Source organism: Chelonoidis abingdonii, chromosome 15 (assembly GCF_003597395.2).
Source record: "Chelonoidis abingdonii isolate Lonesome George chromosome 15, CheloAbing_2.0, whole genome shotgun sequence".
Lineage (NCBI taxonomy): Eukaryota > Metazoa > Chordata > Testudines > Testudinidae > Chelonoidis > Chelonoidis abingdonii.
Window position 1 is genome coordinate 8,105,171 of NC_133783.1, and position 12,171 is coordinate 8,117,341.

At 42.4% G+C, this 12,171-nt stretch overlaps 1 protein-coding gene across 6 annotated transcripts in view; it reads right to left on the reverse strand.

The window, feature by feature from the left end:
* The window catches only part of RASGEF1A (RasGEF domain family member 1A), a 270,465-nt gene that overhangs the window by 33,212 nt on the left and 225,082 nt on the right, over window positions 1–12,171 (reverse strand). The window contains exon 1 of one of the 6 annotated variants that reach the window (XM_032786357.2): window positions 3,046–3,330. The exons of the other annotated variants lie outside the window; for them this stretch is intronic. Coding sequence (XP_032642248.1) covers window positions 3,046–3,072 — 27 coding nt within the window. The 5' untranslated portion in view covers window positions 3,073–3,330. Of the gene's footprint in view, window positions 1–3,045; window positions 3,331–12,171 lie in introns of those variants that run through there. 6 annotated transcript variants of the gene reach the window in all.

The following is a 12,171-nucleotide window of genomic DNA, read 5'->3' on the forward strand; positions in this document are numbered from 1 at the left end:
GGGCCTCCAAGCTCCGAACTGCCATGAACAGCAGGGGTACCTTGCACCTTCCAGCTACTGCAGGCAAAAGGGGTACCAGCAGCTCCTGGACACAGTGAGGGATGGAGGATCCTGAAAGCTCCCCAGCCACCACAGGGTGGTGTGGGGTAGGGGGACCCTCATAGTCCCCCAGCTGCTGCTGTGTGTCGGGGACACCTTGGCAGCTCCCCGGTGTGGTGGCTGCTGCAAAGGGACACTTGTAGCTCCTCGGCTGCCACAGCAGGGGAGGGGGACCCCCGCAGCACCCCACTGTAGTAGCAGAGGGATTCACACAGCTCCCCTCTGCCATGGGAGGACAGGAGGATACTGGAGCTCTGAGCCCCCATGAGTGGTGGGGGTCCCAGTCATCCGCAGCTGCCCAGCCCCTTCCCATTTTATCATGGATATTTTTAGTAAAAGTCACGGACGGGTCACGGGCTTCCATTAATTTTTCTTTATTTCTCATGACCTGTCCGTGACTTTTACTAAAAATATCCATGACAAAATATTAGCCTTACCTACAATGCCAAAGCAAATACCTGTGTGGAAGAATACTACTACTTCTGTCATAGATCTTTCTCAATAGCTATTGTTTACTATATTGAGCCTTAAAGGGCCACTGTCAAGGCTGATAAGGCTCTTGGGGAGGTAGAGTTCTGTTCCTACTCTGTTATTAACTCGTGTAACCTTGGGTAGTCCTGTCACACTTTGCCTTAGTTTCCCCATTTGTGAATTGGAGAGACTGTCCCACCTTTGTGAAGAACTTTTATGGATGAAAGGTGATAGGAATAGTGTTAAAAGTGATCTGAAAATGACAGTTGTTCCATATTCCAGATTTTCTCTTAGACACCAGTTGAATATCTTCCCCCCTCTGCCTCTCTTTACCCATGTTGCAAGGGCTGGTTCAAAAACTGAAAGCCATATTTATCTTAGGGATTTTTATGAGCTCTTGCAACAACATGGCATGACTGCACAGGCAGGTCAAGTCAGCATTTAAGCCCTATGCATGTTAGTTTCCTTTTAACAGGTCTTGTAAAATCATCAATATTTACTAGCCCAGGCAGAAAACATTTATCCCTAGTTTTACTAAGATGGTCGTTTTGGGTAGGGAGTGGGGAACAAAAAGAAGGGGTGAAATCCCAATGTTACTAGTACTTATCCATGAAAACAAGAGTTACTCATCATAAGCAAGCTGGTGAATAGAATTTGTGCTTGGTTTTTTTAACCAGGACGCCTTTGTATCTGTGCCAACACAATAAATACATAAACTGATCTGAAACTGTCTGTGGCTGAAAACATGGCAGCTATTCAACTATGAACATTAGCACTACCCTACAGTTCAGGACACTTCCAGTGTTTGGTTGCTTGAAATTGCAAATAAGCATTTAAAAACAAAATGTACAGGATCTTGTGGCATGCACGTGGCATAAACTTCTCACTAACGTGTCAAAGTATTTCAGCAGTTTAGTCACAAGGCATGTGCTCTGGAGCACACGAGAGCTTGACAAATGAATACTTCTTTGGGAGTGTGTGACGAAGAAGCCAGTTTAGCTATGCATATTATGTAAGTTGTCAGTAATTTGTTTTTTCCTTTTAAGGCCCACGGCAATAGCTTTGATTGAGTCGCTCGGAGTGCACTAATGTACGGTATGTTCTATCAGGCTAATAAGAGCATGGAGGTGCACGGCCAGCTTTGCAAAGGGATGCTAACTACTAATGAAGCAATCAGCAATAAAGCAGCTGGGGGGAGGGAGAGCATTCTTCTTGTGAATCATTTCCAGAACCAGTTCAAAATTGTGTGTGAGAAGATCTTTTTGGAAGGAGGACTAAGATTTTTTTCTTTATTGGACTGGAACTGCAGATAAATTGTAAGCTCTGCCTTCCCAGTAGGTAAAAGGGTAGTTTGAGAGCTGCTAGCTACATGCTTGTTATAACTTCCCAGAAACAATAAATGACTTTAAGCAAATGAATCAAGCTGAATTGTCACCTCTCTAACACTGCTCTTGTGACTGCACTCTGGAAAAACAAATTTCTCTGTGGGACGTGTTGCTGCACATTACTTAGTATTACATGCTAGTTAAATATACTTTTGTTTGAAGACATGGGCAAAACATTTGTTTTTCCCCAGGCTTTGAATGAACCAGATCTCTGTGAAAGCTCACCGTAAGCAAAATATCCCCACAAAATTCAATAGAGAAGCTAAATATTGTGTATAAGAACTACCTGCTGGTACTAAAATAAGATAAATTTGCTGCACTGAAGGCAGGCAGGGTTGAAAAGAAGCCCATCAGCTTTAAAAGTTCACTGAATCTATTATTACATAAATTATTAAATGTATTGGTATTTCAGTGCTTCCACGGTATCTCCCATGGATGCAGAAGGAAGTGCCACAAATACAACCCGAGTGCCTTTCTGGTTTGCCAAGAAAGTGGACATTTAAATCCTGAAGTGGCAGTAATCATCTTTTATGCCAAGTCCAAAACTCACTGCAATCACCAGTCTCCCAACAAATAAAACAGCAGCACTCCTCCCTGGTGGGTTTGTCTGTGACTAATGCAGACACACAGCCAAAGGACTATAACTGATGACATCCATCTATATCAATGCAAGCAAATGTTTTCACAAGCAGAACACGCTCAAAGGAGCCGTGCTCACTACAGCTGGGGTATACATTTCTTTCTTTTGCAATGGCAGACAGTAAACCAAACCATTCAATATTTCTGAATTTATAAAACTTAACCATTCCAGAGTGAGCAAACGAATCCAATTCAAATTAAAACAATATTTTTTGCTAACAAAACAAAGACAATTTAAAAGATTATGGGGCAGATTCTGATCTCAGTGATGTTGATGCGCAACAGGAATGATTCCCTTAAAATCAGAGTAGCTGAAGTCATCTTCTAGTATAAATCAGATCAAAATTTAGCTTTGCCATTAACGTATGTGCATGTGTAAATACACATACCACTACTATATATACATTCACAAAAATCACTGTACCCATAACTGAAAATCTTGAACTCTTACCCTCATTTTTTTCTGTAATATGTACATAAGCTGTGGCAGTTTGTAAGATCCTGATGGCTTTCCCGGAGTATAAAAGTCTCAGCTAGCCATTGCAGCTCCAACCTGCCAGAAAAAAATATCTCTGGCTTCAGTTTTCCTTCCCGCCAGCTTAGATCTAAACAGCCTCAGGTTCATCTGAGCAAAACCAGAAAGCTCACAGCTTTCCAGGCTGGCTCTGACGTCAGCCTCTGGCTCAGCTTTCTGTTGGCTGAGAGAGCACTTGTCCAATTCAAAAGAAGCTGAGTTTACTGGGGCTGGCTTTTGTGTGTTCACTGTACAAGCTTTGAAAGAAAAGCCCACCCTCTGCTTTCCTCTATAGAAGCTTTAACACATCCAACAGGTTAGACCGCTTAGTACCTTCTCCCTCACACCTCTTTTCTCCTTCAGAAACTTAAGAAGCCTGGAAGAACAACAATACTTCAGCCTCTTTTTTTGTACTGACTGAAAACAACAACCATATGCTCTGTGTGGGGATGTTCTCCGCTTTGGGGCTGCCAAGGGGAAGACCAGATAACTGAGCAAAGCACAAGTGTGGCAGATGGAGTTAGGGCATTTCTGACTTGTGGCATTGTGCTAGCCAAACAAAACTGCTGATTCATTTCTTTGCTCTCGATATAAAAAGATGTGGGTTTTGGGGGGCAGGAAGCAGTGCCCACAATCAACATCTGGATGATATTCAAAAGCAAGCCCTAGCAACAGGCAGGTCCATGGCATGGGATATTCAGCAGCACTCTGCCTTGGCCTAATTCTCTTCCCAGTGCTGTCAATGGGGGTTTTACCATCAACTTCAATGGAAACAGAGTCGGGCCAGTCCTGACAGCTGTCTAAAAAAATCCATCCCTTGAGATTTCAAGGTTCAGATGATCATTTCCCTCCTCCTGCCAACTATTTCAATACAGATCTGAAATTTGTCACCTCAGATGGAATGGTGTTTTGGGAAAATGCCTATAGGGGATGGGCAGGGAAGCAGTGACCAATCTTCTGTATAACCACTGCAATCTCTCTCTCTCTCTCTCTCTCTGAAAACCACTCACTTATGGTCTATTTCCAATACTAATTGGAATATTGGCACTGCTGTCCCAAAATTGTAAATGGCATCTTGAGTCTGCCTGTGCCAGCTCCAGCCCCATGTTTAGGGAAACATAGAACCATAAAAAATGTAGGGCTGAAAGGGACCTCGAGAAATCATCTAGGCCAGCCTGCTGTGCCGAGGCAGCAACAAGTAAACCCAGACCATCCCTGACAGGTGTTTCTCCAACCTGTTTTTAAAAACCTCCAATGACTGGGATTGCACAACCATCCTTGGAAGCCTAGTCCACAGCTTATAGTTAGAAAGTTTTTCTTAATAGCTAACCAAAATCTCCCTTGCTGCAGATTAAGCCCATTACCTCTTGACCTAGGTTCAGTGGACATGGAGCACATTTGATCACTGTCCTCCTTATAACATGCTGGGAGACTGTTAAACTGGTTAAAAGGCAGGGGAAAAAGGGTAGGAATAAAGAGTCAGTTTTCAGAATGAAGAGCGGTAAACAATGGTGTCCCCCAAGGATCTGTACTGGGGCCAGTGCTGTTCCACATATTCATAAATGATCTGGATAAAGAGGTAAACAGTGAAGTGGAAAAACTTGCAGAAAATATAAAATTACTCAAGCTAGTTAAGTCCAAAACAGCTTGAGAAGAGTTACAAAGGGATCTCACAAAACTGGGTGAGATTAAATGGCAGATCAAATTCAATGTTGATAAATGCAGTGTAATGCACACTGGAAAACATAATCCCAATTATAAATACAAAATGATGATGGGATCTATATTAGCTGTTACCACTCAAGAAAGAGATCTTGGAGTCATTGTGTATAGAGAGGATTTTTTTTTAAGAGAACTAAGTGCAGTGTTATTCAAACAAGGTAATACAATGTTAGGAACCATTAGGAAAACGAGAGAGAAAACAGAAAATATCATAATGCCACTATATAAATCCACAGTATGCTCACACCTTGAATACGATGTGCAGTTCTGGTTTCCCCATCTCAGAAAAGGTATATTAAAAATGGAAAAGGTACAGAGAAGGCCAAAAAATCATAATAATTAAGACTATGAAACAGGGTATGCATCTGTATGAGGAAAGATTTAAATGACTTGGGACTGTTCATCTTGGAAAAGAGACCGCTAAAGGGGGATATGCTAGAGGTTTATAAAATCATGAATGGTGTGGAGTAAAGGTATAAGGAAGCATTGTTTACCCCTTCACATAACACAAGGGCACAATTAAATTAATAGGCAGCAAGTTTAAAACAAACAAAATAAAATACTTCTTCATACAACACACAGTCAACCTATGGAACTCGTTGCCAGGGGCTGTGGTGAAAGCCAAAACTATAACAGGGTTCAAAAAAGAACTAGATAAATTCATGGAGGATAGGTCCATCAGTGGCTAAGATGGTCAAGGATGCAAACCCATGCTCTAGGAGTCCCTAAGCTTTTGACTGGCAGAAGCTTGGACTGGACAATAGAGGATGTATCAGTTGATACCTACCTTGTTCTTTTCATTCCCTTTGACACATGTGGCATTGGCCACTGTTTGGAGCACAGGATACTGGACTCTATAGACCATTGGTCTGATCCAGTATAGCTACTCTTATGTTCTCTTATCAGGTTACAGCCTGTGTTTAAAAGTACGGAGATCAATTGGTATAAAGTGATGCAATTGGGAAGTACAGTTCCAACCTACTTGTGAACATTCAGCATTGTCTTCTGGTAATGTGGTGAAAGAAAGTAATAGTGCATCAGAATCAAGAGGAGACCCTCCCTCCTTAGTTGTTTGAGTGTGTCATAGTGACCACAATAATTGTCCCCCCCCACCTCACCCCCCGCCCTCAGTTTAAAAAAAAGAGGGATAGCTGAGCTGGGCTGTGAGCAGGGATGCAGAAAGGAATTTGGCTTTGCTGGATAGTCTGCAACATCCTCTCTATTTGTCAGGTTTTATGCTTCCCATTCCAAATATTTTTGCTGCGTGACTGTTTTGGATATGCACTTTTATCCTCCTGTTGAACATTGGGCATAAATTGCTGCCAAGAGCAGGATACAAGAAAGTACATGGACCAACAAAGAGCAGTCAAATTATTTCCCTTGGAAAACATTCCTAAGAATGAACCCTCATTGAAGAATCAGTTCAATGGTCAGAGCTACACCCAGTAGTACTAACAAAATCAAAAAGTGAATGCACAAGATGTTTTTTTTCACACCGTGCTTTTGTCCTATGCTAATCCACTCTCCCTTCCTGTGCAAAAGGATGTTGAAACCAAGTACAGTGCTTTCCAGTTAGAATTAGCAAAATGCACCATGTTAATTAAGCTCCAACAAAAGATTCAGCTTCAATTAATGTTAAAAGCGATAACATAATATAATAATATAAATGCTAATAACACAAGAGATGTGATAAGATCTGAGTTGGAAGGTAGTTAGTTCTCTCATCAGTAAGGGGAATTGTGGTTCATTGAGGGCAGTGCACAGCTACACAGCCTCAAAGGTACGTGTCCCAGGCTTTGCGCTTTTTGGAGCTTTCCATTGTGCAGGGGGAGGACAGTCATTGCCCCAGTACTACGTTAGCACTGAGAGGAAGGGGAAGGGTCTTTTCTCCCCTCATTTGGGGTGCTAATGATACTAGCTTCACCTTTGCTCTCTGAGAGCAAGGACTCTGTGCTTGGCCCCTGCATGGGTATGCTAGGGGAGGCAGCTGCTCTGGCCTCCTCTCCCCACAGCACCCCCACCAACATGCACGCCCATGTAGGAGCCATGTGACATCTGGCCCTAGATGCATAAAACATTCAAGGCACAATGAGAGCTGGTTTCCTAAAAGGGGACAGTAGACGAGGCATGGTGGTCTGTAGTGTAGTGTGTCTTACTCTGTGCTCATCCTCATAGAATCTGGGCACCTTCTCACAAGCTAAATATGAGTCAATAGTATAACACTCCTGCAAAAACACCAAACATTGTTTTGGGATGTATTAGCAGAAGTGTTGTAAGCAAGACACTAGAAGTAATTCTTCCATGCTACTCTGCGCTGATAAGGCCTCAACTAGAGTATTGTGTCCAGTTCTGGACACCACATTTCATGAAAGATGTGGACAAATTTGGAGAGAGTCTAGAGGAGAGCAACAAAAATGATTAAAGGCCTAGAAAACATGACTTATGAGGAAAGACTGAAAAAACTGGCTTTGAACTCACTTCCAGTCCTACATGGATGATTCTATGCACTAAGCGAGGTGACTAACATCTGTCACATGTTGGTGCTCTTGTCCTCTCCCCAGGTGTGCAGTGGAAAATTTGACTTGGAATCTTTTTTTAATATACATGTGTGCAAACACATTGCTATGTATGTGTTTAGAGAAGGCAAGGTAGAAGAACTGCACCTTGCATTTAAAGCGGAAGGTAGTGAGATTTGTGATGATCCTTGGAACCTCATTTCACAGTCTTGGGGTGGCAAGCGAGGAATATCTGTTTCCAGACAACAATTGTATTGGGAGATAGGAGACCTCGGTTCTATTAGCAGCCCAGCCACTGACCTACTTTGTCCTCTTGGGTAAGTTGCTTCATCCCTCTCTGTAAAATGTGGGTGAGGACACTTACCAGCCTGTATACAGTATCTGTGACCTGCAGATGTAGAAGGCTAGCTAATGCCTAAGTATAATTGTCATTACAGCCATCTTGTTTCTGAACAACCTATAAACTTCTTTAAATATGTGTTTCCTAGTGATTGCATCTTGATACTAGTGGCCAGGCATGACAGCAAGGTTGACCAAGAAAGTGGCAGCTAGATTTGTTCTGTGCATGTCCTGCATGTTACCATAAAGGGGACTTGAAGCAGACCTTTCATTTTGTACCAAGCAAGTAAAAGAGGAGCCTCCTGCCTCTGGGTGAGTCAGCAGGAGTGACTCTCTCAGCTAGAAGATACTTGCAGACTATTTTATACTGGTTAATTTCAAAGTGTACAAGAACACAAGTGTTAAGAGGAAGGCTGACCTTGTTATAGAGGCACTGGCTTGGGACTCATGGGCCTGGGTTCATTTCCTGACACTACCATGTACTTCCTGTGAAAGATGCTTAATTTCTCCGTGATAATGCTTTCTTTCTTTGTCCCATTTTTTGTCTGCCTTATCTGTTTAGATTGTAAACTCTTCAGGACAGGGGCTGTCTCTGTGTGTATGTGTATGTACAGCACCGAACACAATAGGGTCTCAATCTCAGATGTGTCAACTGATATGGAAATAAGAAATAATAACCTCCAAAAGAAAACTTTTGGTAAAAGAGAGAGCTAGAAGTTGATTCCAACGCAAAATTTTTCTTCTTGTATCAGGGTGAATATTTCCCTTTTCTGTCCTCTTTTAGAAGGGAAAAATAACCCATCTCAATATAATTAGAAGTCAATGAAGGAAAAGCTTGTGTTTTTTAATAGTCTCATAAAAGATTAAGAGCTGAATTACAGTATGTTGAAAACAATTTACTTAAGTGCACTTGAGCAAAAGTACATAAATTGTTCCTACTCCAGAAAAGCAAGTAATTATCAAGAGATCCATTAACAATGATCTTAGGCTACAACCTTAATTACAAGGCAAGTCTCTGAAATATGACATTTAGAGCCTTTCTTGGTTAAACTGTTCAAGTCATTTGCTGGTCACATTCCACACACAGACTTGTTCAGTAAATAAGTCAGAGTTCATACAACAGCGCACAAATACATGGCGTAGGGTTACATCATTTGCCTTGATGGAAGAGAAAGGGGCCAAAGCGGGAGAGAGGGCATGAAAAGTGAGCTTGATTGTGCCCAGTTTTCCTTTTTCTGCAAATTGACTTATAATGAGCCAACCACAAAAGGCTCGGCTCAGCTCAGCTAAGAAATCACAATCAATCCCATGGTCTACTCACACCCTTCAATGCTTACCCAAGCTGACCCTTTTGTTGTTTTCCTGCTATTCTTTAGTAAGCAGTAAAATGTATGCAGCACTCTCCTCTTGTCCCCATTCTTTCCAAGCCAGGAAAATAGTTCACTGATTAGTCTTGTTTCTATGCTCTACTTTGGTGTTCAGCCAGACTTATTGCTGGACAGGTCTGAGAGGAATGTGACCCAGGAGCAATGGATGGAACTGTTAGCTGTCTTGCATGCCCTTACAATGCTAGAGCATGTCCACTTACCAAGTTTATTTTTGAATGACCCATTTTGGTACACACACACATCTCTGACAACTATTGTTGTACCTGTCAGTTCTGGCATTCCAGGAGCACCTTACGCATTTGATCTAATAGTGCTGCTTGGAGCATGGGCTTTTGTTTAACTTGAAAATATGGCATTGCATTGTGGGATGTTAGGGCCTGCACTATTTAAGGCTTTCCATCCACATGGTGGAAAATGGTTGTAGACTACATTGGTTCAACTGAAACAGTTCACAGGGTCTTGTTCCAAGAAATGCAATCAACATTTGCAACATGCCTGGGATGTTGCAGGTTATGTTCTGTGTGGGTGCAAGTTCTTCCATGCTAGGCATATGTTGCAACCAGTGGTTTGTTACAGAGATGTTTTGCCTAAAGCAGTGACTCCTAAACATTTCACTAAGGTGACCCACCGACTGCATTTTGTCTCTTTTTGTGACCCACCCAGGGGTCCACGGTGGGGTGCCCAAAATCATAGGCCAGCATCCTTCTCCTCTGCTACTGCTTTCTCCTCCTTTGCCATGTCAAGAAGGCACCAACCACCCACAGCAGCATTTTCCACCCCAACGCTGCTTCCCTAATTCTGGACCAGTGTTGAAGGAGGTCTGCAGGGGCAAGGCAGGCAGGATAGGAGGGGTTGGAGAATAAGTCCACCCAGCGGTTCCTATTCTATGGAGCTGTGCATTGCATCCTGGTGCATGAGTCCCTCTCTGGACATTGCAACCTGGCTCATGGGCTCACGGTGCCACTAAGGTTTCTCCCAGCCACTCTCCAACCTCCCTTCTCTCCTGGGGCTCCCCTCTACACAGGGCCTGCAACCCACCTTGAACCTTCCTATGACCCACTGTTTGGGAAACACAGTGTAAATAGGATTCTGAAGTTAAGAGGCTTATACAAATATTTGGGGCATCATCAGGCTTTTTATTTCATGAGATTCTAGCAATCCCTGGTGCAAACCAAGCTGAAAATGCAAGAACAAGTTTTGCTGTGGTTCTTGGCTACTTCTGTTTCTCCATCTCAGACTGTACGGGAAACATAGCCATGTGATCATTAAGGCACAGATTTGTTACCTTTTTGGAGGGTGAACAGAATTTCTGCTGGTGGAAGTTCAGTCCTGGAGCCTGACATTCTCTACTCACAGATCAGCTAAATGATAAGCAGCCTCAAAGCTATCTGCCTCTGATTAGCCACCATTGTGCCTCACCCCTGAATTGGAAGGAAAGGATTTTCTCTAGGGGTCAGAGGTGAATGCTCCTTCAGTGTTTTGCCTCACTCCAAGACAGGTGCCTGCTAATGCTAATTGGTGGATGTTTGTGATCTGGACATGTGCTTTTTAGAAACTGTACTGAGATAAAACCACAGTTCATTTTTCCCCTGAACCTTTTTAAAGGATTTGGATTCAGTTCCATTTGAGTTGGGGCAAAGGGTTGGGTCAGTTCATTCTTCATCTAAACCAGTTCCCCTACCTTACTATTAACTCTCATTCTACCAGAGTTGCTTTAAGAAATGAACCGCCAGTTCTGATTTGGTTACTAAACTTTGCAAATAGCAGTAGCCTCAGGAGCAGCTCTTGCCATTTTGATGTCCAGCCTGGAAAATGTTTCTGGCCCACAACCCTTCTCCGCATGAGCGGCCGAGCAGGGAGGGAAGTCAGCTAATTGGGAGCAGAGAGAGAGAGGGAGAAGCCAAGGTGGCATTGCAGTTTGGCCCAGGACACTGCTCTACTCATCTGTCCCTAGAACCGGCCCTAAGTAGTCTTAAGGAATAGAAAGAAATTGCACAGGCTCAGCAAAGGACAAACAAAAAGGATGAAGTTCCTCTTTTTTTTAAAAAATTATGTGGTAGAGAAAAACTAACAGAAATGAAATTTCCAGGACTGGTGCATTCAGCAAGGTTAATTAAGTGCATGTAAGATCAGCCATCTAGTGAGAAAGAAGGTAGATGAAAGGGAAAGTTGTCCATGACCATTTTATGGCTTATCCTTGTGTTACTGAAAGGAGCTGCTAAGGCACATCATATACAATAGCACCAATGTGGATTCTTGGGGTAAAGCTAAGCTGCCGCTCCTACTAAAGACGTAACTTTTGTTCCATCATTACTCATATGGTATCTATTTTGGAGATAAGTGAGCTTCTCTAAAGGTCTGGTTTGATAATACCCAGAATATCATGTGTGAACCCTATCAGAACCATCCAACATTGCTGAGCCTGTAAAACTGAGCTGAGAATTTCAAAAGCATATTCTTTCTTCCAAGAAAGGGGAGAAATAACACAGAAAGCTGCCCTGGTGCTTTCTGGGGTCTTCTCGTTTTGGTTTTGACTGGAACATGGAAGAACAAGGATATGTTAACTTTAAGATTTTTCAAAACTGACACTGAAAAGATTGGGCCCCAATTTAAAACTGGTTCTAGTTTGGGCTGCAGTGTCATAGGATCTGACTTTTTCCCAACCAGTTTGCCCTTCACAACCACATTCATGCATCCTTCCCAAAATGAGCCACCCTGCAGAATGTGCAAATCAATTATGCCAAGAAGTGAGCACATAAATGCTTCAGCACTTTAGTGGAGGAAGGGGGGCAGCAGAGAGAGAAGTTAATCATCTTGATGATGGTGTTTTGTAAATGCACATTCGTTGCTATTTTTTAACCTACTCAACAACAAAAACTTTTATTTTTAATTTTACAGGCTGCAGGGAATCACAATTAGCAGATGAAGATTAAAAATCTTGCTATCAAACTCTGTGTAGTAGAAAATACAATACATTCCTACAGGTCTTTGAGATTATTCATTATGTTCAACTAAGTGGTCAATTCTTTATTTTCTTTTGATCAATTACATTTGATTTAGCAATTTCCTTTGTGAGAGAGATGCTGAGAGATGCCACT